Below are 27,547 nucleotides of genomic sequence, written 5' to 3'. Positions count from 1 at the left end.
GCTTACTGCCAGAGTTTAATACACCTCTGGCATTCTACTCCCTGAATAACTCCTTGTGTGAATGTAGATGCAAAATATTCATTTAGTTTGTTAGCCCCCTGAGCAGGATCATCAACAGTTAAACCAACGATATCAAGTGGACCAATCTGATTCATCTCCTTCCTTCTAGAGTTTACATAAGTAAATAACTCTTTGTTGTTTTTCTTTGCATCCTTTGCCAAACATTTCTCGTAATCTTCCTTTGCTTGCCTAACCTCCTTTGTGCTTGGTTACAGACCAGTTAATATCTATCATAGGCTTCCATGTCACCCATTAATTTATATGTATCCCATGCATTTTTCTTCTCTGCCACATGCCTCATTAGTTCATCTGACATCCATTTAGGCCTAAATCTTGAACAGTATTTCTTAGTTGGTATGAAAAGCCTAGTAGCTTCCAAGATTAATTCTTTGAATCCTTCCAATTTTGAATATGCTGTTGGTAACATGATCAGTTGGTCCCACCATATAGAATTTAAATACTGTCTCAGATCACCATAGTCACCTTTACAAAAACCCTTCCCTTTACCCCTGATGGTAGTTGCATCTTTCAGTAAATCCCACTTCCGTACACTGTGATCACTGTGACCTAGTGGTTCCTTTATCTGCAGATTCTTAATGCATGAAGAATCACTACTGATAATCAGATCAAGAGTATTACTCCCTCTAATTGCCTCCTGAACATGCTGCTGTAGAAAATCATCCAATAAATCCACAAAAGCCTTGCTAGTGTGTGAGTGACCAACCCACAAATTCCAGTCAATAACATGAAAATTAAAATTCCCCATTATAAGACACTGATTTACTGGCCCACTCTATTTCTCTGTACAGTTGTTTATTATACTCATCAGAGTCATTAGGCCTATAATACACTCCTACCCTCAATTTTTCTTTCCTAATGCTTACATCACACCTAACTGACTCGACACTGCACTGTACAGTCATGTCGACTGGCTGTACTTCCTTGGATTTTGTGCGTTTCTTAACCAATAACATAACCTCTCCTCCCTTCCTATCCTGTCTATCCTTACACATTGTACACCCCAAATTCCAGTTCTGTATTCCTTATATATGTGTGACACCATGTCTCTGTTATCCCAACAATATATGTCTTTGAAGTTTTGACCAGCACCTCAAATTCGTCAAATTTATTTACCAAACTTCTAGCATTGATGTACACACAAATATACATGCACATGTTTCTATTCTTATGGGTCTGTATACACCTGTTTGTATTTTTATGGGCCTTTTTCATGCTGTGAAAAAGGGCCATAAAAATACAAATAGATGCAACTACCATAAAAATATTAAAAAAAAGACCCATAAACATGCTACCATCACCTGATAGTTTGTTGCTATCAGGTGATGGTAGCATGTTTTTTGTCTAGCAAACAGACAATTGACCTCAGAACATGCAATTTACATAAAATATACAACAAGCAATCTGGCAGTCACTAATGCTCCTAAAATCCTAGTACAACCACTCCCCAATTAATATCAGGGTTGCATTCCGGGGAACTCTACATAAGTCAGAATTTCCCCCATGCTTGTGCAGCACCCACAACTGTGCTCACTGAATTGATTGAATCAAAAAAGAAATGTTCGGTGAACATGTGAATAGAATTATTTATTGTATCTTCAATTTTTTATCACATGCACAGGAAAAATTATAAAAAGTGTGAAATTTAAAAAATTTTAAATTATAAAATTGAAAAAAAAAGAGAAGGGACAAGCATAACATCAGTAATTTTTACCTCTCAAACGTCTTTGCCAGGATTGACGTATTCAGCTGATAAATACGTCGCTGTGGAGGTTGAGGGCTGGGGAGATTTAGAAGGAGTCGGCCACTCAACCTTACTAAAGAACATATTAATGGATGACTGGATGGTGGCTTTTTCTTTTCATGTCAATTTGGATGAGCTGTTTGAAGAATCTATCTGTGATAATGCAATAGAAGCAACAGAATTTGTTTACTCATTTGGGGATGGGGGAGTTCTCAGGTATAATCTATGTTTTTGGTATAGTTTCTATGTCATTATTATCAAATTGATGAGATAGGAATTTAGGGGAGTTGGAAGGTTTAGAATTATTGGGATATGAACGGGTAAAATTATTTGTGTAGTCTATTGTATTAGTATTCGCATTAGTTTTAATATTGGTGGATAAATCGATACTCTGTTTTACTAGCTAACGTAATTTGGGAAGTGGAATTTCTTATAAATAAATCATTATCCCCTGGTTTATTTGGAGACAAAGGTGAAATAGTTATATTTGATTTTGTAGGCACGTTCTTATCAGCATTTTCATTTAATATTTGGTTATCAAAAGGATTAGAATCTATATGATTTCTGTGATGTATCTGATCCTTATGTTCATTGTGGATCACATTAAATTTGGTCAAGGTATTTTTATAATCACACATTAGGTCATAATTTAATTTAACTAAACTTATTAATTGAGTTATTAAACTAATGTTCTGACATATTTTTAAAATTATCACTAAGAGTTAGATAATTATTTTGCAGTTCCTTGATTATAATGGCTTGAGTATCCAACTTATCAAGTAGAAGTCCTGATAATTGTACGCAATTCCTGGAAGTCATCTAAAAAAGGCTTTAGTTCCAGTTGTAATTTAGAACTTGATGAGAATTTTATTGAATGTGGTAAAATTGATACAGGTGAAGTTTCTTGATCATTTCTTGAACTAGCATAGCCATTTTCAATTTCAGCTTCTTGTTATTGCTGTTGGTTACTCGTATATGGTTGTTTTGATGTAGAAGCTTTACAATCAGGGCATCTATATTGTGATTTAAAATTATGAGAAAGTTTAAAGTATTTTATATTGGAACAAGGTGCACAAACTGTGACAGTACAATCTCAACAGATGAGTTAAGAATCAACCTGAAGTGAGCACACTACACAGATGACTGTCATATTTATTACGTGCAGTAGTGTTAGAACAATGAATAAAATGACTGATAGTATTAAACTTGAATATTCTACCACCAACGCTGTAAATCACAGAGTTCAGTTGTCAGCTGTAAATCAGTTATGAGAGTTCAGTTGACAATAATTAAATTATTAAAATAGTTGGTGAAATCAGTAAACTAGAAACATACAAAATATTAATACACTAGAACTATTAATCACTTACCTGAGGTGAACACATAGTGCAGTTAAAAAAAAAAAATATATATATATATATATATATATGAAAAAAAAATAGTTCTTCAGTGAGGAGGTGCAAACTTCAGTGAAATGTGTTGCATTCCCAAATCTTATGTCAAAATTGATATGTCCCATAAGAAATTCCAGTTTCACTAGCAATTTCTTGGATAGTTCAACAATGATGATTCCTGATTAGATCATGAACATGTGTGATTGACTCATATTGTTTTTGAAGTTGTAGTCAGCCAGATTAAGGGTCATTTTTAATGGTTGAGCAACCCCTCTTTAAATTTTGTGAATTATTGAAGTCTTTAAATGACACATTTTTACTCCTAAAGCTGTTTACAACATCTGGGAAAAGGAGGAACAGAAACCTTGGTTTCTGTTGCACTTTTATATATTTTGAAATAAAATTTGATGCAAATTTGCTACTCAGTAAAATCATTCATTTTAGAATGTGACAAAACACATAAAACACCTGTAAAAAGCATGCTAACTCAGACTGCAGGTAAATAAGGGATTCATGCATTACTATGTATAGATGAACCACTAAATATGTAGCAAAAAAGTTGCAACTCACTACAATGTAGCAGTTTCAAGATATGAAGTCACTTCAACAAATTTTTTAAATTATACCTTGTATATTATAAGCATGTCCTTGTAGACATATATTAGGAAAATCGTGGTTTGCTGAAAGTTTCGTGTTAATAGTTTATAATTTTTGGTTGATGCCACATCTCACTTTTATTTTAATTTTCCTTTTCATTGTATACACCGATGAGCCAAAACATTTTGACTAGCGAGTCGTTATGCAAATTGAAGCAACTGCAGGTGAACTACGGCACGTGTGCTGGTCGGGACATGGTATAAAAAACACCTGATACTGAGCTCCGTTAATCAGTGTTACTCTTCTTCTTCAGATGGGGAAGGCAGTGGACTTAAGCGAGTTTGACAAAGGCTGAATTGTAATGGCCATACGACTGGGTCAGAGCATATCCATAATGGCATGGCTGGTGGCGTGTTCACAGTCAGCCCTGGTTAGTACCTACCGAAAGTTGTCTGAGGAGGGAAAACTCATGAACCGCTGGCAAGGTGCTGGCTCATTGATGCTCAAGGGGAGCGAAGGCTCTCCTGAATGGTATGTGGCACCACAAGGGCGACTGTTGCAACTAGCAAGTAATTGGGATGCTGGTGATGGGAGTAATGTGTCACAACACACAGTACATCGAACCCTGCTGAAAATGGGGCTGCGTAGCCACAGGCCACTCAGAGTACCCATGCTAACCACGGTTCACCAGCAACAGTGCCTACAATGGGCATGCTAGCATCGAAACTGGACCTTGAGTGATTTGGAAGGTCATCTGGTCCGATGAATCACGTTTCCTGTTGCACCATGTGGACGGCTGGGTATGTGTGCGTTGTTTACCTGGGAAAGTGATGGCACCTGGATGCACTGTGAGGCAAAAACAAGCTGGTGGTGGTGTCATGCTTTGGGTGATGTTCTGCTGGGATACCCTGGGTCCAGTCATCCCTGTGCCGGGCACTCTGATGTCTACCACTTACCTAAACATCATTACTGACCAGGTACATCCTTTCATGACAACAGTCTTCCCCCTCTTTGCCGTCTTTTAGCAGGATAATGCACCATGCCACACTGTCCGGATTGTTTGAGACTGGTTTGCAGAAAATCAGGAAGACTTCCAGGTATTGCCCTGACCTCCAAATTCCCCAGACATCAATCCCATCGAGCATCTGTGGTTTGTGTTGGAACAGCAACTCTGATCTGTGGCGTCTCAACCACGGACCTTACAGGTGTTAAAGGATCTGCTGGTTACGTGTTGGTACCAGATACCACAAGACACATTTAGAAACCTTGTAGCGTCCATGCCTTGCCAAATACAAGCTGTTTTGGCTGCAAGTGGAGGACCAACATCATGTTAGATAGGTGGTCATAATGTTTTGGCTCATCGGTGTACATTGTAATTAAGAGAGTTATTGGACTGTAGTTATGTGTGACAGCAAGGGGTTTTACTAGATTTTATTGTTATTAGTGTTTCGGCTTTCTCACACATCTTCACATTTCCAGTACCCATGATTTCAGAAATTCAGGCTCACTATTATCTAAACCACCAGCTTGTGTAAATGCTTGTGAAAGTAGTGTTGCATATCAGTTAATCTGAATTTTAGTTGGGATTTTACTTTCATATTAAAGATTTTATTTACACAAACTACAGATAAAGAAATAATACTATTAACTCTAGGTTAATACTTGTACTGTTTTGTTGGATTAGAACAGAATCCGAGCTTAAAAATCAGAACCCAAGGTTTTGTTCTTGACTCAGTGCTTGCTTGATTGTTTCAAACTTTACCTGTTGCTCAACAAGCATTATATAAAAATTTGTAAAAGTTCTTAAATTATTGTAATGTCTCCTTTTTAAATTTCTTTAGTCAATTTATATCCTTCATTCTTCAAAGGTATATATTTCTTTCTGTAGTCTCTTGGTATACGTATTTTGACTCATTTAATGTGGTTGTCATAGAAGTTTCAGTAAGCATTGAAAATGGATTTTAAAATTGAGATGGACTGTAGTTTTGCAAAACATATAGGCTTTGAAATTGATTTTATAATTGCAGTTTGGATTCCTGCTATATAAATGATTGGTCCATATTGGCTGGGAATGAAACTCATAAGAACTTTTTGGTATCTGGAATTTTGTAAGCATTTTGTATCATCAAACTGATGAAGTGGATAATTAATCATGATTCCAAGCAGAGTTCACATTATGATAATTTTGGTGATAACTGTAGAAAATATGAGGACTGTTATATTACTACTGTATTATTATAATTGGTGTAGTTAAGAAGATAAGGTGGATTTGGTAGTTTTATTTTGATATTTATACATATCAGTTATTTTCATGTCTGAAATATATATGGTTGTTTATAGATAGGTTTTGTGCTATTTGGAAAGTTCTTGAATATTTTATTACTTATTTAGGTTTGCACACACCATTGGCATGGTAGTAAGATGTTATTAATCTGAAATCCAGGATTTTTTCTTCTATTTTGAAGTTGTCATCTGTGTGGGTTTCTTATAAAACAAGGGCATCTGTAGAGCTAATGTAAGTATTTTAGGACATAATATAAGCACTAGTTTAAGTGTGAATTAAAAATGAGCACAATAAGCTTTACATTATTATTAATATATGATTTATTGCCTCAGACATTTGAGTATCAGTTCAGTTATCCTCTACTATAGTGCAGGTCACTTGCTGCTTGTGTGCTATTGTGTCCCCCCCCCCATGTTGCTCTCTTTTACCTGGAATAGTGCTGTTCACTCCAAATGCCTTATGAAGAGTTACCAATTACCAGGTGTTTGGGTGTCTGGGAATCCCTTAATGCTTCCTCAATCCAATTTTCCAATATGAATTTCTTAGCTGTAATTCAGTGTGTGCCTTCAGAGATGTGTTCTTTGATTTTGCTGTCGAAAATTGACTTTTAACTAGTATTGTCATTAATTAGAAATTGTTCAGAGTATTTTCAATTTATGACAAGGAAAAATTTTGAATGCTGTCTGTTTGCTCCAAAAGTTATTTTCACATCCCTGAATAATTTACCCATTTTAATTTTCTGAAGCCATTTGTTACTGGCACAAGTTTCCAATATCCGTGACTGTAAAATGCTATGGTCATTCAATGCTAAATGAGAAAATATATCAAACAGTCACATGTACCATTCCTTGTGTACACTTTATACATCCTCTTATTTGGTGGTGAGAAAGGGAGTGCCTGCTTCAGATTTCTAATTAATAGAAGTTTATTGAAATGTTGTTTACAAGACTTCTCTTGAAGTGAGTAAAAATTTAGAATTTCCAGTGACAAAAATTGTTATTGGAAATTCTAAAAAGACAGAATTCAGTAATATCTTAGACTTACAATACATACTAGCAGTATCCATTGTGAAAATTTTGCAATTTTCAAATACAGTCAGTCCTCGTATAACACGTGTTTACATTACACGAATTCGATCATACATGATTTATAAATAGGGGAACGATATCTTATATAACACGAACCGAATTCGCTTATGCACGATTCGCCTTTGTGTTTACAAGAAATGACAGTCGAACGCAGAATCACCCCAACCGAACGCAACACGAAGAGAAGATTCTGAAAATGAATTTATGTTTCTTATATTAGTGAAGGGGAAAACACATTTCACCATAATAACGTAAAAGCCCACACAATTCCAGCTATCGGTATTATCGCAAATGCAATTAGATCGAGTTTACTACCAGTTTAAAACAGATTCCATTAGTAGAAAGGCAACTGAAAATTGTTTTTATTGTTTTATGGTAGTAACCCCTAGAAATGTGCTTTAGTAAAATGTGAGGTGTTAATAGTGTATATCTGCATTTACGGTATTGTTTATTCAGTTGCTACACACGCACAGCTTTGTTTATGTGTATCAAGCGTGCCTCCTCGTTTTGTAATTTTGCTTTATTCCCTAAAAATGAGTAAAATACTTAAGTAAAATGAGTAAAAAAACACCGAGAATTACAAAGAATGCAGAGAAAATAAAAACAACTTTCATAGCAGAATTTTTTCAGAATTCCATTTCTATTTAAACATCCCTAACGGCCTTCGTAGCCGAGTGGTGAGGAGCGGGAGTGCAGTAGCACACGCTCTTTGAGTAGACCGGGGTTCAAGCCCCTGACTGCTGAATATGGTCGATCTGCCAACCCGCACTGGACCAGCGTGGCAGATTATGGTCCATTTCCCTCAGCATGAATTGTTGAGGAGGCTTCCATCCTGCAGTGGGTTGATAATGGCTGCACTTTACTTTTTTTTTTTTTTTTTTTATGTTGCATTCTTTCTCCATGATTTTCCCTACCTCTGAAATCAGACTGACTGCTCTGTAGCTACCAATTTCTCTCTTAGAATTACTTTTATGTGTTAGTTATACATTGGTACTTCTCCAATCCAAAGTAATCTCTCCTGCATATGACATTGTACTCATAATTAACCTTAATTGTTTAATGCACTCTCTTGCCACCTCCCTCAGAACTACTGGGTATATACTGTCCTCTCCGGGAACCTTGCCTTGAGACTTTAAAGCTGTTCTAATAAACAGGTGTAATTTCAGTATTGCTAATTTCGTGCGGTTCAGCCTTTACTTACTGTGCATCATAGTCTTAGACTATGATGCACTGTAACATAGTCTTAGACTATGAAGCAAAGTACCTGTTTCACTTTATTAGCTAGGCGCAATATGGTCATAGCAGCCCTTTCGCCAATAAATCCCACTCCAACTTTATTAGCTACATCAGCTGGGTTACCTAAGGCTTTTCCATGCCCATTACTCAAAGATGTAGACCAGCAGTTCCCAACCTTTTTTGACTCGCCATTCATCCATCTTCTTAAACCTCGCCATTGCCACCTCTCTGGTGATGAAGCATCTTGGCTCCTCGTTTGGTTCATCTTAAGCTTCGTCAGCATTTTCTTCTTTCACTATTGCTGCTTGCAAGTCAATAAGTTCTTCGTTAGATAATTCCTTCTCTTCTTCCTCTATTAACTCCTCCACGTCTTTGGCATCAATCTCCAACTCAAGTAAATCTGTAACCTCTTAAGATTCATCTTTTTCAAATCCTTCGAAGCTTTTTATGTGCTGTGGGCATATTTTCTTCCATGTGCCATTTAAACAACTTTTAGTAATTTCTGCCCAGGCCTTATTAATGTTTAAGATGGTGTGGTAAATATTGTAAGATTTCCAAAAGTCTCTTAACGTAAAATTTTTCTCATCGTCTACTGCAGACAATCCCTGAGAATGTTGTGCGTAAATTGTATGCTTTGAAATTCGAAATAACACCCTGATCCATAGGTTAGATGAGTGAAGTTGTGTTTGGCAGTAGAAATATGACTCATGTTCAAATTGAAATCATCTAGATGCATAGGATGTCCAGGAGCATTATCTAATAGAAGCAAAATCTTGAAAGGAATGTCATTGTCTTTACAATATTTTTCAACCTTGAGAATGAAGCAGCATTTAAACCAATCCTCAGAGAGAGATACTGTTATCCATGCTCTCTGGTTCGATCGAAAATGCATGGGTAGGGTTTTTTTTTTTTTTTTCATGAAACCCCCAAACACGAAAGGTATCAAAACCTGTAGTACTTAGTACCATGCATGGGTTGAAGGAGAAGTATGGGGGGGGGATACCGGAAACTTTGCTCTAGAGACTAAACATGGGTTTCACCACTTCAAGCCTCCAATAAGCAAAGTGGTGGTATTTTACCGGTTGATGAAAGTCATCTACCACCTGGCTTTATTGATGCTCTTAAATGCATGAGGATTTCCGGAATGGTATGCAAGCAGTGGTATTAATCTGTAATCTCTTGCTGCATTAGTCCCAAGCAAGAGCGTGGCCCTGTCTTTTGAAGCCTTGAAACCTGGCATTGTATTTTCCTCTTTGGCAATGTATGTTCGATCCGACATTTTTTTTCCAATTCAGAGCAGTCTTGTCAACTTTTAAAATTTGCTGCATTGAATAGCCGCCTTCATCAATAACTTTTTCTAGTATCACAAAAATTTCTCTGCAGCTGCAGAATCGGCACTGGCACATACTTCACCGCATACTTTAATGTTGTGGAAACCAGCACAGTGCTTGAACCTATTGGAATCGAACATCGCCGGTTGGGGTACACACCCCAACGGACTCGAATTGGGTTAAACCACCTGTTGCTTGCCATGAACTTGGGTTGGGGTTCACCATACTTATCCTTAATATTTTTGTAAATACTTGTTGCTTTTGCTTCAATGGACTCGGGGGACTCGCTTCTGAATCTGTTTTTCCATCCATATTATTAACAGCTGTTTCCATCTTTGATATAGCACCCGAATGCTGTTTTGTGATTACTGTTGATCTTACATGCGTTGATCTTTTAACGTGTTCTTTTATACACGAAATGTTCTTTAAAATAGTATTCACTGTTGAAGCAGCGAGACCTAATTCCCTTGCAATAGATGACAAACTTTGTCCTGCTTCGTACTTCTTAGTCATTTTCATCTTCATTTCTAAATCAGTTTTGTTTCATTTCCTGGCACTACCACCACTTACACTTTCCGTCGGTCGCTTACCTTTCATCATTGTAATACATAAATAGGAATGAAGAGAAGTTTCTGAAAATTTGTTTTTTATATGTTGGAAGATTTCAGTGAAGAGGAATACATTTCATCATAATACTGTAACGTAAAAACCCACAGAATTTCAGTTATTGGTATTATCGCAAATGCAATAAGATAGAGTTTACTACCCATTTATAATTAGATGCACTTACAGAAAAGCCCAATAAACTGGAAAGTGCAAATTGTTTTTTATTGTTTTATGGTCGTGACCTCCAGAAACGTGGTTTAGAAAAATATCACAAAGGCATTCAAAATTGATTCTTATAATGGGAACATATGATAACGATGAAAGGGTGGTGCAATTTCCATTATAAATATGACCTTTTAAAGAAATAAATAGCTTAGTTATATAGTGAAATTTTCGACTTCCAAGGACTTGGAGCGAATTACAAAAAAACCAAAAAACGTGTTTATTGGGTTGACATTACAATATTTTCACGATATCTCCATTTATTCCTACGGGATGCAAAATACTTTTCTGTGATTTTTTTTAAGTTTGCACCGGCCAGCAAAAACTTAACGTAAAGTCAAATTTCCGTAAGTCGAGTATTACACAAGTCGGTGATTCCTGTACTGTAAATTTTCATATTCTGAAAGTATTCTTATTTCAAGTTTTTTATCTTTAGCATTTCAATGCTATACCTATAATTATTGCTCAAACACCCTATACAAATATCAGAATTTGACTTGAAAAATTTGCAGTTAAATGCAGTATAATAAAATTAATTAAGTCGTTTTTATTTGTTGATCGTATTTTAAAACTGTTTGTTTTTGTAACAGAAAACATGATCTTCAAATTGAAAGAGGTATTTGTCATTACAATTTTTATTTTTTATATTCTTTCTATACAAAACTAATCTAGCAAGGTACATTTTTACTTACTAAAAACTAATGAATATATAGAATTATATTCATATATTTTTATGATATGGTAGATACTGTGGCGATTCTGGGTTGTCGGGATTTTTGGCTGTTGAGATTCTGGCCGTCAGGATTTTGGGCCAGACTTGGTTCTGCATACTGTGTCATGATGCATGCTTCATAGATCTTTTTTTTTTTTTTTGAAGGAATACCAGACTGAGCTTTGGAGGAAGGAATACCAGACTGAGCTTAATACCAGACTGAGCTTTGGAAGGTTTAATCTTAACTTCCTGGAGATTGTCATTTGTCGGTTGGCTGATGTTCAAAAGATTGAACCGTTTCTGAAAAGCCAGGTTTCTCAAGCTGATAGGTTGAAGGTAGTGCTGTCATCACCAAAACTCTGGATAGAAGATCATTAAATTATTTTTATATTTTCATAACTTAATTGCGCTGACTGATTTTCATGCACCTTTTAGAAGCTTATAATGCTACTGTGTGAATGTTTCTCATTCATTTTTTTTCCTTAATCAGTAATAGTTTAAGTACCATAAAGTAAAATATGTTCATAGTTAGTGCCAATAGTTATTATTTAATTCTTAACTTGGCAGTGGTAGTGGGACACCTGTCAGGTGCCCCTTGAAAATAACATTCCCGTATTAACCGTTAATCAATGATTAAAAATCTGAAATCTTTTCTGCCTTCCTAAACATAGTCAGACTTTTACCACAATAGTTTCTGAAGTGATTTTCTTTCAGTTTTTGTACAGAAATTTTGCATGAGAACTTGTCAGGTGCACTGCCACTGAATTTGCAACTATTTAGTTTTTGTCCAAAGAGTGGTGTGGTACTGGACAAGTGCCAGTACTGAGATTTTTTAAAATTTCAGGTTACTTGTTTTCCCTTTCCCACTAATTCAGTAAATATCTACTGACTTGCCCTGGTTGTTTGTTTAAATATTTATTATTGTTTTCATAGACTAAAGATGATAACACAACCAAATTCTTTCAAAATGTCTGCTATTTTCTAGGAAATTACATACATAATTTCAAATTTTTCATACTGTGAGGGGTGCCAAATTTGAAATAACTTTTGAAATAGACCCGAAAACATAAGTAACTTATAATATTGAATATATGGCGGAGGTAAAGAAAGCCAACACGAGAATCACGTCGAACTTCGGGTAACTTTCCAGTCGAACTTGTTTACTGCTACTGCACTCTAGCACTGCTTGCTTGGTAAACAAGATAGTAGGTGTTATTGGTCTGGAGCAGAAGTCGAGAACGATATATTTATTGACAGGTAGGTGTGGCAGGCGATGTACTGATTGGTGTGTGAACACAACAGACGATAACATCTGTTTAATCTCGCTTGCCCTAATCTCAGAAGCACTAATGGTCACTTGCCCTAATTGCACCCATCCTAATGAATGCTTTCCATAATGGTGAAAAAAGATCAGATTATCCCACTTGAATCTTATGGGAACTTGAACCCCTCCCAAAGTGGAGGGGACAACTTGACCTTTTTTCTTTAGAATCATGGGTGGGCTAGTGGATAAACTGTTTATTAACAAAATAAGTTTTTTATTACTGTATTTTTATTTTGTTGTTATCTTTGTTTATTTTTAAAGACACTCGTGCGGGTACACACCTATCATAATGTCAATCAATACCTCAATAGCTATTCGCAATGTATAAATCAATATATATATATATCATTAGTGGGAACGAGATTAGTTCAGTGAGGGCGAAGTTTTTACAGCTCCAGCAAATAGAGAAGTTTTTCTTAAATTTTTACCATTTTATTGAATAAATTGGCATATTAATTTATTTTCTAGAAGTAGAAAATAAATTCTATTTTCTAGAAGTAGAAAATAAATACAATAGTTAGTTTATTTTGAACTTAGAGATTTTGTTGATTATTACTTAGCATCTGTAAAACTTGTATCGTTCGAAACTTGCCACCATTGTGTAGTATCGATATGGAATAGCATTACCTATATCTAACATAAATCTATATAGCATAACATAAACTAGATAGCATAATACGCAGACAGTAGTAGAAATCTGTTAGCTTAGTATAGTATTGGCAGTTAATCAATTAAAAATATAAATCTTTCTAATTTTTACTGTTAACTAAATTTTATATAAATGGAAATCATGCCCCAGACTAGAGCAGCAAAGCAACTTGCACAAAGAACAAAAGTGCCGTGGTTTGCAGGAGAACCGTAAGGGACAATTCACCAATGCATCAGTCTAAAAAAATGTGTAAAATGCAACATGTTTGCGGATCTCTCTCGAACAGGACATTATCTATCCATGGAGGATGTCTTTGTGTGTGCTAGTTGCAGAGCATGTGAAGAAATTAGGCGCCAACTCAGCATTCTGATTGGCATCTATGAGAGCTTGGAGAGTCGGGTGGATGTCCTCGAAGGAATTAAAATGGGGGCCCATCAAGTTCTCAGCTGCCTAACTCAACTCCAGAGCACACTCTTATGCACAACAACACAGTGAAAACCTTCAAGACAGAATGTGCTGGTCCCACAGGAGCTAGTTATTGTTGGTGACTAAATTGTCAGGGAAATGGAAAATATATCGTGCAAAAAGGATAGGTGGAATAGGACCAGTGTATGTCTGCCAGGGGCAAAAGTTGATGATGTTGTAGAACAGATATCTTTTAAATGCACAAAAGGTGATATCGTACATGTTGGCACTAATGACATTAAGTGTAGGAGATCTGCGGATTTACTAAGCAAGTACAGGTCAATGCTGAAAAAAAGTCATGAGTTAGGGTTAATGAAAGTGTCTGCAATCTTGCCCATACACGATAGGAGGGAGTATATGATGAAAGCTTTGTTCATCAATTCGGCCCTGGAGAGACTGTGCAAGGCTCACAGGGTAAATTTTTTTTCAGTATGTTCTGTGCTTGCTAACAGAGAGACTACTTCTACAGGGATGGGATACACTTAAATAGAAAGGGTGCAAGAATATTTGCTGATGCTATCGAGACAGTGTTAGGTGGGTTGGAAAACTGATGGTTTGGGGGGGGGGATATTCACGGATAAATAGGTTAACAGTAGCCGCAGGCAGAGGTGGAAATGATTCTTGCACCGCTTCTATTGGAATGAGCAGGAGCCCAGAAATCCACTTGCTGGGGATTTCAGGAACTGCTCGGGGTCATGAAACAAGTAAATACATGGGCTGTGTTAGAGTAACTAAGGATAAGAACAGGTGCATGTATACCATTGCTAGGAGTATAGTAAACAAATTTGATGAATTTGAAGTGCTGGTTAAGACATCCAAGGCAGATGTTATTGGGATATCAGAGACTTGGTGCCACTCAGGTATAAGGGATGCAGAGTTGGAATTTGGGGAGTACAATGTGTACAGAAAGGATAGACAGGATAAGAAGGGAGGAGGGGTTATGCTATTAGTTAAGAAATGCATAAAATCTAAGGAAATGCATCCTCCAGTTGACATAGATAGCCAGTGCGATGTTGAGTCAGTTTGGTGTGACATAAGCACTGGGAAAGCAAAAATGAAGATAGGAGTTTGTTATTGGCCTAATGACTGTGATGGGTACAATTATTATTATTAGCATTAGCCATATGGTGCAAGGAAGCCCGAGGCTTCTGCTGCACCAGCCAAAAAAAAAAAAAAAAAAAAATCCCCAAGTTACCATCAGAGAGAGAGAGAAGAAGAAAGGAATCACCAACAAAGAGAAGAATGATGATATCCAGCTCAGGACCCTGGATTTGACAAGCCCATTCTCACCAGATGTGAGCCCCTGGGGTTGATCAACAATTATATACAGAAATAGTGGGCCAGTAAATCAGTGTGTTTTTTAATGGGGGATTTTAATTTCCCAGATATGAACTGGAACTTGTGGATTGGTCACTCGCACAGTAGCAAGACTTTTATGGATTTATTGGATGATTGTTTTCTACAGCAGCATGTTAGAGAGGCAACAAGAGGAAGTAACACTCAGGAACTGATTATCAGCAGTGATTATTCATGCATTAAGAATTTACAGATAAAGGAACCACTAGGTGGCAGTGATCACAGTTTACTGATGTGGAATTTACTTATAACTACCATCAGGTGTAAAGGAAAGGGTTTTTGCTTTCATAAAGACGACTACAATGGTCTCAGAGATTTTTTAGGTTCTATACAGTGGGACCAACTGATGATGTTACCAACAGCAAATTCTAAATGGGAAGCATTCAAGGAAGTAATCTTGGAAACTACTAGGCTTTTTGTTCCAACTAAGAAATGCTGCTGTAGGTTCAGGCCCAAATGGATGTCAGATGAACTAGTGAGACTCGTGGCAGAGAAGAAATGCATGGGATGCACATAAATTGTCAGGTGACACAGAAGCCTATGGTAGATACAAGCTAGTCTGTAATCAAGTCTCAAAGGAGGTTAGGCAAGTGAAGGCAGATTATGAAAAATCTTTGGCAAAGTATGCAAAGAAAAACAGCAAAGGCTTCTTTACTCTAAAAGGAAGGGGATGAATCAGATTAGTCCACTTGATATCAATGCTTGCACCTTCACGATGGTGGGACTGTTAGTAATCCTGGGTATAACCTCCATGCACAAGTACATGGTGGGTGACCACCCAGGTGTGAAACAACATAAGCAGGGGTTGAGATGTGGTGCCCACACCACATGGAGGAATGCCGCCCCTCTATGTTACCAGGTAGTACTAGGGGGTAGATGACTCTCATCAACCGGTGCAATACCACCACTTTGTTTAGTCGGTGCAATACCACCATTTTTAGTCTCTAGAGCTAAGTTCCGGTCAACCCTTCCCTATCTCTTCCATCATGCAGTATGATTGATGACTTTTGTGGTTATGATGAACATCGCGGTGAGATCCAATATTCCATACATTTCCTGGGTACAGCTCTAAAACAGTGTTCGCAGGCCGGCCGCTAGTTAGTACACCGGACCGAACCTATTGGTAACTCTCTAGGAGGCTTCCGGATAAGCTAGTGTATAATCTTGCTACCTCTACTCTGCCAGATAGTGACTGGAGGGAGTCAGAGTAGTGTGTATGCCGGGAGCATTGTCGAAGCCACTTTAATGCAAAGATCTGGGTATATTCTTACCATGTGTACGCCCTATCCAAAAATTTCATTACTTCATACAGTTTGTCCCCCCCACTTTTTCTTACTATTGAATACACCATGAATTGTCAAACTAATAGAGCAAGCTTATCTGCAAAAAGATCTAAACCTCCCAAGCAATTCCTAATTCATTTCACAAATATACGTGGTCTCAATTCTAATCTTAACGATGTCTATTTCCACTTGCAGTCTGCCAAACCTCATGTACTTTTTCTGACAGAATCTCAGTTATCGGCTGATTCAACTACTGCTCATTTCAGATCCCCAAATTATTTGCTGTATGATTCCTTTCTCCTCAAAGGTGGTACTTGTGCATATTTCTGTTCTGATATTCCCTGTCAGAGACTTGGCAATTTGGAATCTCCTCTCTTTGATCTTCTCTGGCCTAAAATCTCTCTACCTCATTGTGTAAAATTCATCTGTTGTCTCTACCGTTCTCCCAACTGCACTAATCACTTGGAGCTCTTTGACTTCCTCTCTTTGCAACTTGACTTTCTCCAGTCCAACTCTCCTAACAGTGAGTTAATTTTCCTTGGTGATTTAAATGTTCACAACTCCAGCTGGCTTCTGTTTTCTAGTCACACCGACCCAGCTGGTCGAGATGCTGAGGCTTTTGCAATTACTAATGACCTTGTACAGATTGTTCATTTACTTACAAGAATACTGGACAATCCTAACCATACAGCCAACACACTTGATCTTTTTCTCACAAACAACCCTTCTAAGTACACGGTCGAAGTGAGAGGTCCTTTAGGCACTTCAGATCACAACTTGGTAATTGTCTCTTCTCCAATGGAACCTTTATCTCATGGCTATTCCCAACCTCGTGTTGTTTGACATTACAAGAATGCAAAATGGGATGACCTGCGAGACTTCTTTTCTTCTTTTCCTTGGTCGGATTACAGTTTCAAAACTTCTGATGTCAACGTTTGCTCAGATCGTGTCAGTGAAATTATTCTTGCAGGAATGGAATCCTTTATCCCACACTCCACTTTAAAATCTCGTCCTTTATCTAAACCTTGGTTTTCAATAAATGTGCTAAGGCTGTTCAAGAGAAGAATGCTGCATATCGTAATTGGCTTGTTTCTAATTCTTCAGTTTCATTTTCTGCCTACACCAAAGCTCACAACAATTGTAATGCAATTATTAATCAGTACAAACTAGAGTTTGAACAGGCTAAGTGTAGAAAACTTGCTTCTTTCCCTAATGGTAGCCGAGCATTCTGGTCCTTTGCCAAAGCCATTGGCCGAAACTTTTGCCCATCTCTGCTCCCGCCTCTGTCCAAACCAGATGGTTCTGTTGTCACTTCAGCCAAGGATAAAGCTGACCTGCTAGCATCCCATTTTTCTTCCAACTCATGTATTAATGATCTTGGTAAAACACCTCCCACCATTCCCAACACGCTCCATTCAATGCCTCCTGTGGTCTTCCGTCAAAAGGATGTCAGAAGGATTTTGATAAATCTTGATGCTAAGAAAGCTCCAGTTCCTGATGATATTTCTCCACTTGTTTTCAAAACCTGTGCTCCTGAACTTACTCCTATTATTTGCCGCTTTTTTCACTTTCTTATTATTCCAAAGGTGTTTTTCCTTCTGCTTGGAAATTTGGTCATATCCAGCCAGTTCCTAAAAAGGGTAACAAATCCCTCCCATCCAATTATCGTCCCATTGCAATTACTTCTATGCTTTCTAAAGTAATGGAGAAATCAATTAACCGCCAATTCTTAAACTACCTAGAAACCTTCCATCTGATCAACAATCGCCAGTATGGATTCTGTCAGTGTCGATCCACTAGTGATATTCTGGCTTATGTTACCCATTTATGGACTAATTCAATGGAAAAGTTCGGTGAAACACAAGTAGTTTCTCTTGACATCTCAAAGGCTTTCGATCGTGTTTGACATAAAGGTCTAAACAAGCTTCCATCTTATGGTTTGCCAACTGTTTTTTGAAATCGGTTATCCAGTTTTCTCTCTGATCACTCACTGAGGGTGATGGTAGATGGCTCTCTGTCTTCTAACTTCTCCATTAATGCTGGTGTCCCCCAAGGTTCAGTTCTTTCCCCCACTCTTTTCCTCTTGTATGTTAATGACCTTCTTCCATTGACTGGAAATCCTATTCATAGTTTTGCCGATGATAGCACATTGCATTCCACTTTCCATTTTGATAAACCTTGCCCTGTTCAATCAGCTTCAACTTCTCGAAAATCTGTTACCAATTCCTTAAATGCCGATCTTCAGGTACTTCTCCAGTTGGGCAATGACAACTTAGTTGATTTCAACCCTTCTAAAACTCAGTCTTGTCTTATATCTCACAAAAAGGATTCTTCTGCTCCTATGCTTATCTTTAGTGACACTCCGATTTCTTGGCAAAATGATATCTCTTTTGGGGATTACCCTGACTTCTAATCTCTCTTGACACAAGCAGATTACAAATATTGCTTCCACTGCATCTAAAAAACTTGGTTTTCTCTTTTGCTCTCGGCGTTACTTTTCTTCCAAACAGCTGCTCACTCTGTATAAATTGCAAATCTGCCCTGCCATGGAATATTGTTCCCACATCTGGGGTGGTGTCCCAAAACCTCTCTCAGGCTTCTTGATTCCATTCAGAAGATGGCAGTTAGGTTAATTAATGATTCATCTCTAACAGAGTCTCTCCACTCGCTGTCTCATAGACGTACTGTTTCTGCTGCATGCCTCTTCTACATATACTTCCATGGGCACTGTTCTTCTGAATTGGCTTCTATAATTCCCACTCTCTCTTTCAAAACAGTCCGAACACGTGCCGCCACCAGCCAACATCCATTTACTGTCCAACTTCAAACTCACAGAACCAACTTTATATCTTCCTCGTTTATTCATTCAACTGCCATTTTCTGGAACAACCTTCCTTCATACGTATTTCCTGAAAATTACAGTCTACGGAAGTTCAAGACCAGTGTCAACAAATATCTTCTTTCATCTTCTCAACCTCCAACCCAAGCACGATACTAAGTACTATAGGTTCTAATACCTCTCATATTTGGGGTTTACATTAAAAAAAAAAAATTTGACTGTAGATGATCATTCTCAGATAGCTGCGGAACTAAATGAATATTTTGCATCTACATTCACACGAGGAGTTATTCAAGTCAAGGAGGTAAGGGCCAGATATTTATTGAATTCTAACAGGGAGTTAAATGATTTTGTAATAACTGACAGCAGAGCGGAGGAGAAAATGTGGAAGTGGTGGATGGGATGGATGGGATCTATCCAGTTATATTAAAGTAGGCAGTAAAGGGAGTAAGCAAACCCTTAGCCATAATTATGAGAGCATTTGTGGACTCGGGGGAAGTCCACACGGACTGGAGATTTGCAAATGTATCTCCAATTCACAAAGGGAGATCAAAGGATGACACGATTAATTACAAACCTGTTAGTTTGACTTCTGTTCCAGAGAAAATAATGGAGTCAATGGTTAAAAAAGCATTACAGGATCATTTAGACTAGACTGCAGAAATAATTCAGTCACAGCAGAGAAGGGCAACAAGACTGGTGAAGTGAATAAAGGGGTGCCCTTATGAAGAAAGGCTTAATTTATGAAAATTACAGCTTCTGAAGACTAGGCACCTGCGAGGCAATCTGATTGAATTGTATAAGGCCTTGAATGGATTGAGCCGGCTTAATACTGAGGGGATTGTTCCTCTTGCTCAGATTATAAACCTGAGGGGGCATAGATTCAAACTGAGGAAAGACAGTTGTAGAATAGATGTGTGGAAGTTTGCCTTCAGCCAGCTGGTAGTTGATTGCTGGACCAAACTTCCATCTGTTGTTGTTGTGGAAGTTGATAGCTTAAATAAATTCAAGGCAGAACTAGACAAGCATTTAGAATGAATGGATGAGTGAAATGGGAAGGGTTTTTTTTTTGGCTGATACTGTATAAGTTTGCTTTCTTGCATCATGTGCCTCTGCTAATGCTAAAGAATCTTTCTTTCTTTCTTTTCCTGTTATTTCCTAACCTACCTTTTTCCCTACCATTACATTAAAAAAAAAAAAAAAATTTGACTGTAGATGATCATTCTCAGATAGCTGCGGAACTAAATGAATATTTTGCATCTACATTCACACATGAGGAGTTTGACTTCTGTTCAAGGAAACGTTTTGTATTATTTCCTAACCTACCATTTAAAGTCATTTATGAAATATAACGAAAAATAAAGAAACCTTTTCCTTTTTTGTAACCAAACCTAAATCAGTAATATATTGAAATCACTCATGAACCCCCAAAATCTGGTTTTAATAAAGAGAAAAAAACACAACGAAGAACTTAAAAATGAATGGAACAGTGCTTTTCAGAAAAGAAAAAAAGAAAAGAAAAAAAAAAAATCGATTTCATGAATACAAATCTTATAGTTGAACCCCAATTCGCAATTTGATTAATAATGTTCTGAAAAGAATCATGATTTTTCCCATAAATTTGACTCCACATATCTTTACAGCTACCATTTAGTCTTTTAGTTACAGTTTTTAGTCTCTTCTACTGAGCTTCGATGTTATTTGTATGTGTTTCTGTATATGGATCTACAAAATATTCCTTATGTTTCACTGTTAAATGTTTGTAATTCCTTTTTTCTTAAGCTTCAATGTTATGATGGTAGTGTTTTTTTTTTTTTTTCACTACTTTTTGAATAATATACTTAAAAGAATTTTTGCTTTCCAATTTTTTATGAATTTCATGAACACAAATTTTGATTCTTTTTCATATACTACTCCAAATTCCCAGTTCTTTTTAGCAGTTAAATTTTGTCCTCTGTGATGTTTTGGTTTTACCAATACAGTTTTGTCTGCATCTACAGTTTTCTCCCATTCACCCAACTTATGGTTTTTTTTAACAATCGCAATTTGCAGATATCTCTTAGTTTCTTATAAAGCTTAATTGCTGTTACTTTCGAAATCTCCAGATGGAATGCTGTCTTAGTTACTGGCATGCACGTTGACCAAAAGTATATAATATACATTTTATCTTTTTTAATGAAAGTTTTGTATTTTCCATAAAACTGTTTTAATAAAGAAACTCTCGCAGAACATTTTTTACAATGCCAGAACTTTCCACATGACTGTTCGTGGTTCAATCATGTCATGATTCAGTGTTGGTCCAGTTCTCGGATCGACACTGACAGAATCCGTACTGGTGATCGTTGTTGATCAGATAGAAGGTTTCTAGATAGTTTGAGTTGCCGATTAATTATTTTTGACATTACTTTGGAAAGAGTAGAGGTGATTGCAATGGGACAATAATTGGATGGGAGGGATTTGTCACCCTTTTTAGGAACTGGCTGGATATGAACAAATTTACAAGCAGAAGAAAAAACACCTTTGCAATAAGAAAGTTAAAAAAGGCAACACAGAACAGGAGTAAATTCAAGAGCACAGGTTTTGAGAAAAAGTGGATAAATATCCTTCTCATATCCTTTTAATGAAAGACCACAGAAGGCATTGAATGGAACATACTGGGAATGGTTGGAGGTGGTTAACAAAGATCATTAATACATGAGTTGGAAGAAAATTAGGATGCTAATAGGTCAACTTTATCCTTGGCTGTAGTGATGATAGAACCATTTGGTTTAGACAGAGTGGGAACAGAGATGGGTGAAAGTTGCAGCCAATAGGTTTGGCAAGTGACCAGAATGCTCAGCTACCATTAGGGCAAGAAGCAAGTTTTCTACACTTAGCCTGTTTAAAATCTAGTTTGGACTGATTAATAACTGCTTTACAATTGTTGTGCACTTTGGCATAGGCAGAAAATGAAACTGAAGAATTGAAAACAAGCCAATTACAATATGCAACGTTCTTCTCTTGAACAGCCTTAGCACATTTATTGGAAAACCAAGGTTTAGATAAAGGATGAGATTTTAAAGTGGAGTGTGGAATAAAGGATTCCATTCCTACAAGAATAATTTCACTGACACGATCAGAGCAAACATTGACATCAGAAGTTTTGAAACAGTAATCCGACCAAGGAAAAGAAGAAAATAAATCTTGCAGGTCATCCCATTTTGCATTCTTGTAATGCTAAACAATACGAGGTTGGGAATAGCCATGAGATAAAGGCTCCATTGGAGAAGAGACAATCACCAAGTTGTGATCTGAAGTGCCTAAAGGACCACTCACTTCGACTGTGTACTTAGAAGTGTTGTTTGTGAGAAAAAGATCAAGCATGTTGGCTTATGGTTAGGATTGTCCAGTATTCTTGTAGGTAAATGAACAATCTGTGCAAGGTCATTAGTAATTGCAAAAGCCTTAGCATCTCGACCAGCTGGTTCAGCATGACTAGAAAATGGAAGCCAGCTGGAGTTGTGAACATTAAAATCACCAAGGAAAATTACCTCACTGTTAGGAAAGTTGGACCGGAGAAAGTCAAATTTCAAAGAGAGGATTTCAGATAGTTCCAAGTGATTAGTGGAGTTGGGAGAATGATAGAGGGAACAGATGAATTTTACAGAATGTGGTAGATAGATTTTAAGCCAGAGAAGATCGAAAAGAGGAGATTCCAACTTACTGAGTCTCTGACAGGGAATATCGGGGTCATATGCACGAGTACCACCTTTGAAGCGAAAGGAATCATACAACAATTAATTTGGACAGCTGAGATGAGCAGTGGTTTAATCAACTGATAACTGAGATTCAGTCAGAAGAATTACATAGGTTTGGTGGAAATGGACATCATTGAGATTAGAAGTGAGGCCACAGATTTGTGTAATGAATGAGGAAGTGTTTGGGAGGTTTAGATCTTTTTGTAGATAACTTTGCTCTATTAGTTTGACAATTCATGGTGTATTCAGTAGTAAGAAAAGGTTGGGGGGGGGACATGCTGTATGAATAATAAATTTTTGGATTTGGATATTTTGGATACTTAAGTCTTTTAATTTGGAAAATGGAAGAGACTAAGCAAAAATCAAAAATATTATTTTTGTAATTTTCAGCAGAATTTAAATTTTTAAATAAAAGTGTCAAACGTATAGCATGCTTTAAATTTTTTTCTAATTTTTAATACTTAAAGTTACACACTATAAATAGTGTAATCCATTGAGAAAAAAAAGTATATTGGCATTTTTCAAGCAGAATTCAAAAATATTCCAAAATGGCATCTGTCAGCTCTTCCACTACTGTCTTTCCTACAAATAGTAGTGAGTTAGGTGAGTGTGCATGCTTTTTATGTTTAATGTAAGTAGGAGCTACATGGTAGTCTCACACGTCTAAAATGCTTACAGCATGGTATTATGATACACACACATGTTGTGATGATATACACTCTGCCTAAAAGATTGGAATCTCAGCGTATGACAAGTTTTCATTAATTTTGTTTGAAATTAGCTATGACTCTGTAAGGTTTAATATAAAAAACAATACACTATTTTAAATTTTTTTATTAAGCATTGAAAAATTTACAGCAAAAAAAAAAAAAAAAAAAAAAAAATTGAAATGATTAATTTTAACAGCCATACTGATTTTTTACCAAAATTCTCTTCACGAGATTTTATCACTGCCTTACACAGACATGGCTTTTTGAAAATTTATTTTATAATAGTGTCTTGACTAACATTATTCCAAGTGATCTGCAAGGTTTCCCATAAATTTTGTGAAGCTGGCCAGACTTCATGGACTTGACGGTCTATATATGGTCCCTAATCACAATTAAATCCCATAATGGATTTAATTGTGATTAGGGTGGCCACACCATAATTTGCAATACCCACTCCTCCTGTTGTTTAGTTGCTAGAAAGTCCCTCTACAGTTTAGAGTCAATGTGCTTTGGTCTTGTTGTAATACAATTTCTTCCACAAAGTTGAAGTCCAGAGGATATTGCATTATGTTCAAGAATGTTTTCTTAATCTTCTTTTCTTAAAATTCCTTCAGTTCTGACAATGTCACCCACTTCAGAAAAACAGAAACCACCTCAGAACTTGATGGAACATCCACTGTGCTTGACTGTAGGTACTAAACAACGTGGCAACATTTTTGCTTCAAATGACTGTCTCATCTGAAATCTACACTTGGATCCAAAAATTTCAAATTTGGATTCATCAGTCAACGGTACATTGTTCCACTCTTCAGTTGTGCAGTGTTGATGGCTCTTATCCAAGCCAACTGTTTCTTTTGATTTTCTAGTTTTAATAAGGTTTTTGAACTGCTACGTGACCATGAAGTACTGCTTTTTTAAGATGCAGTTTTACAGTGGATGTAGATATGAGAGTTTCTCTGTTCCTATTGAACTCTGCTCAGATTTTAAGTGCAGTAAATCATTGACTGCATTTAGAAATCAGTCTAATGGTCTTATCTTGTGCTTCCATTGTTATGTGCAGTCGTCCTGATCATGGTTTGTCCTTTAAACTGCCAGTCTCCCTGAATCGTCTAGTGGTAGTTTGTACTCTAAATGAAACACCAAGTTTTTTACCGATATTTCTCATGGAATGACTTTCTTTATACAGAGTTATAATAGCACTTCATTTTTCAACTTAGTTCCTTATTTCTTGCCATATTTCTCATGAAACACAAAATGTACACCCAAACACTCTTTCTGAGTGACAGGTGTTTGATTTTATGAGTTACAGCTCCTCAATTTATATTATTGCAAAACACTCTAGAATCATTCACAATATTCAGGAGCCTTCTACACCTTCCTAGAATATTCTCAAATATTTTAGAAATTTCTTAAATATTATTTAAACTTTTTGATTTTCATACATAATAGAAAATATTTTAATAAAAATTGGTAAACAGGTTGGCCCTATTTTATTAACTTTGAAAATTAAGAAAAATGAAACTTGATTCCAAACTTTTAGGCAGGAGTGTACAACATGCTGCACCCATAGTGAGACTATGCTTTTTTATATATAGACAAAATGCTATAGTGAACATGAGGCATTCATCCAGCATGAACTGGTCTTCTAGAATTGATTTGAATTGAATCCTATTACATATCCTATTTAAAAATAAAAATCTCTAATATCATAAACAAAAAATAAATCCAAATTTTAGAACAAAATTGAAGTAGTATTCTAAAAAGGTCTCTTTAAACTGATTAATTTAAGCATTACCAAGTTGTCCATTAAAAATGAATGATTAGAGAAGAGATTGAATTTAATAAAATAAAATAAATGCATCATATTAAGAAGCAAAGTTGAAGATGACTAATTTTAATCCAAAGAAAAATACTAAAGGTTAATCAGAGACATCAGTAGGAAATTCCTTCGATCAACCTGGATAAATATTTACTTTAACTCTGCTCATCTTTGTCACATTCATTATCACATTTGAAGTAAGTATATCAGTCAGTATAACAAGGTTGGAGCCCTTGAAGGTACTTTTTATGTTTTTTATACTGCTTCTGTTTTAGTGGTGAAATCTTGAATTACACAATTTTTGCATGCATGCATGGTTGCCATCTGGTTGGCAAGTATATGGTCCGTCTTTTAAGTTTTCTTAATAAAAAGAAGGCTTTTTATATGTTGTTTGTATATATAAAAAGAGTGCAAGTGATAATTATTTATAGTTTAGCAAGTTCTAATAGTGTTAAACTTTCAGGAGCTTTAAAGATGCCAGGACCTCCATTAATGATGCCACCACCACCACCACCATTTGGGGTAAGTAAATAAATGAAATGATGCTAATGATATATTCTCATTTACTTTGTTAAAGGAAAAAATTATCAAACTATTACAGCTCAGTCAAATAGTATAGATTCTTTATATTCACAATAAAAGAATAAGTCTTGTAGATCATTCCATGGGAAAAGTGAAAATGAAAACGTGGTGACTTGCATTGTCATTGATTTATATTAAATTTTATATGCATGTAGACTCCATGATAAACTTTGTTTCTAGTGCAGCATTTCCCAAACTGTGTTCTGTGAAAAATTGTGATTAATAATTAAAAAAATAAAATAAATAAACTTTGCATATTTGTAGTGTACACCACTTTTGTATCATTATAATATTTAACATAATTTTTTTCCAGTTATTAATATACTGGCATAGACTAATAATCAAATAGACCGTGGAACACTTTATTTAGGTTGGCTTTGCATAGAGAAGTATGCATACAGGTAATGACACCTATGAAAAAGTAGCAATGTGGTGATCTAGTATGCCATTCGTATGCGATTTAGCCTGGAGTACACGGATTGAAGGAGAGGAGGAAGCAAACTGATATCATAACTAAACTCACTTCCTTATATAAATTTTTTTTTTATTAGTATTTCGAAATATTATTAAAATACATGACCATGGATTTTTTTTTGAAAAAAGCAACTTTAAAACGAGAAGCAAAGTACTTGTAGTGTAACTGTGGTCGATGAAAACAAACACGATATCGTCATACTTCAAAATGAGGATGAACAATCACAGCCTTTTGTTCCCCAAAAGTATATATTGAAAAATCTGAAGTAAAAAAACAGGAACCAACTAATAAAAGACCAAAAATGAAAGTATAATGACAGTTATTTGAATTTCGGCTTTACATGTGTTGGAAATAAAGGTGCTCTTGATGCACAGTGCGACATCTGTAATAAAATATTAGCAAATAGTTCTTTGGCTCCCCCTAAACTTATGTTTCATAAGTGTTCTCTGAATATGTTGTGAGATGAAAAGTGTTCTGTGACTAAAAAAAGTTTGGGAAATGCTGTTCTATGGAACGTTTAAGTATATAATATTTAGTAGACCATTTTAGATTCAGCAATGTTGGTATTCGATCCTTGCTAAAATTTTGAAAATGCTGGATTTTGAAATCATTTATAGTAAACTGCACAGTTCATCAATTACTATAGAAAATTTCTGCACTGTTCTAGTGGAGCAGCGAAAAGTTTTCCTTGAATCTGATCAAAATACTTATGCCTTCGTAATATAATTGCTACTAAGACAGTGACAATTATATTACGAAGGCATTTGAAAAGTTTGTGGCTTGAGTGTGAAGGCTTTTATATGAGGAGTCTGGTGACGTTACTTTTCACCAACATAGTCCCCTTTGGAGTGAAGATATTTTTGCCACTGATGCTGTAATGCATTGCTTCCAGCTGCAAAGAAAGTTTTCTCTAGAGCCTCCAGGAGTTCATCCACTGCAGCAGTGATGTCGGTGAGAAAATGGATGCCACTCAGATATTTTTTCAAATTAGGAAATAGGTGAAAGTCAGATAGTGC

The 27,547-nt window shown here is 36.2% G+C and overlaps 1 protein-coding gene across 4 annotated transcripts in view; it reads left to right on the top strand.

The window, feature by feature from the left end:
- Positions 1-27,547, top strand: part of Prp40 (pre-mRNA processing factor 40) — a 434,121-nt gene that overhangs the window by 15,789 nt on the left and 390,785 nt on the right. For all 4 annotated transcript variants that reach the window (XM_090383606.1, XM_090383605.1, XM_090383604.1 and 1 more), the window contains exons 2-3: positions 6,205-6,328; positions 25,938-25,996. In XM_090383606.1, the coding sequence (XP_090239732.1) occupies positions 25,949-25,996 (48 nt within the window). In that variant the 5' untranslated portion in view covers positions 6,205-6,328; positions 25,938-25,948. The remainder of the gene's footprint in view (positions 1-6,204; positions 6,329-25,937; positions 25,997-27,547) is intronic.

This window comes from Mastigoproctus giganteus, chromosome 10, assembly GCF_048544385.1.
Source record: "Mastigoproctus giganteus isolate SK-2022 chromosome 10, ASM4854438v1, whole genome shotgun sequence".
NCBI classification, from domain to species: Eukaryota; Metazoa; Arthropoda; class Arachnida; order Uropygi; family Thelyphonidae; genus Mastigoproctus; species Mastigoproctus giganteus.
This window is presented reverse-complemented; position numbering and strand designations above follow the sequence as displayed.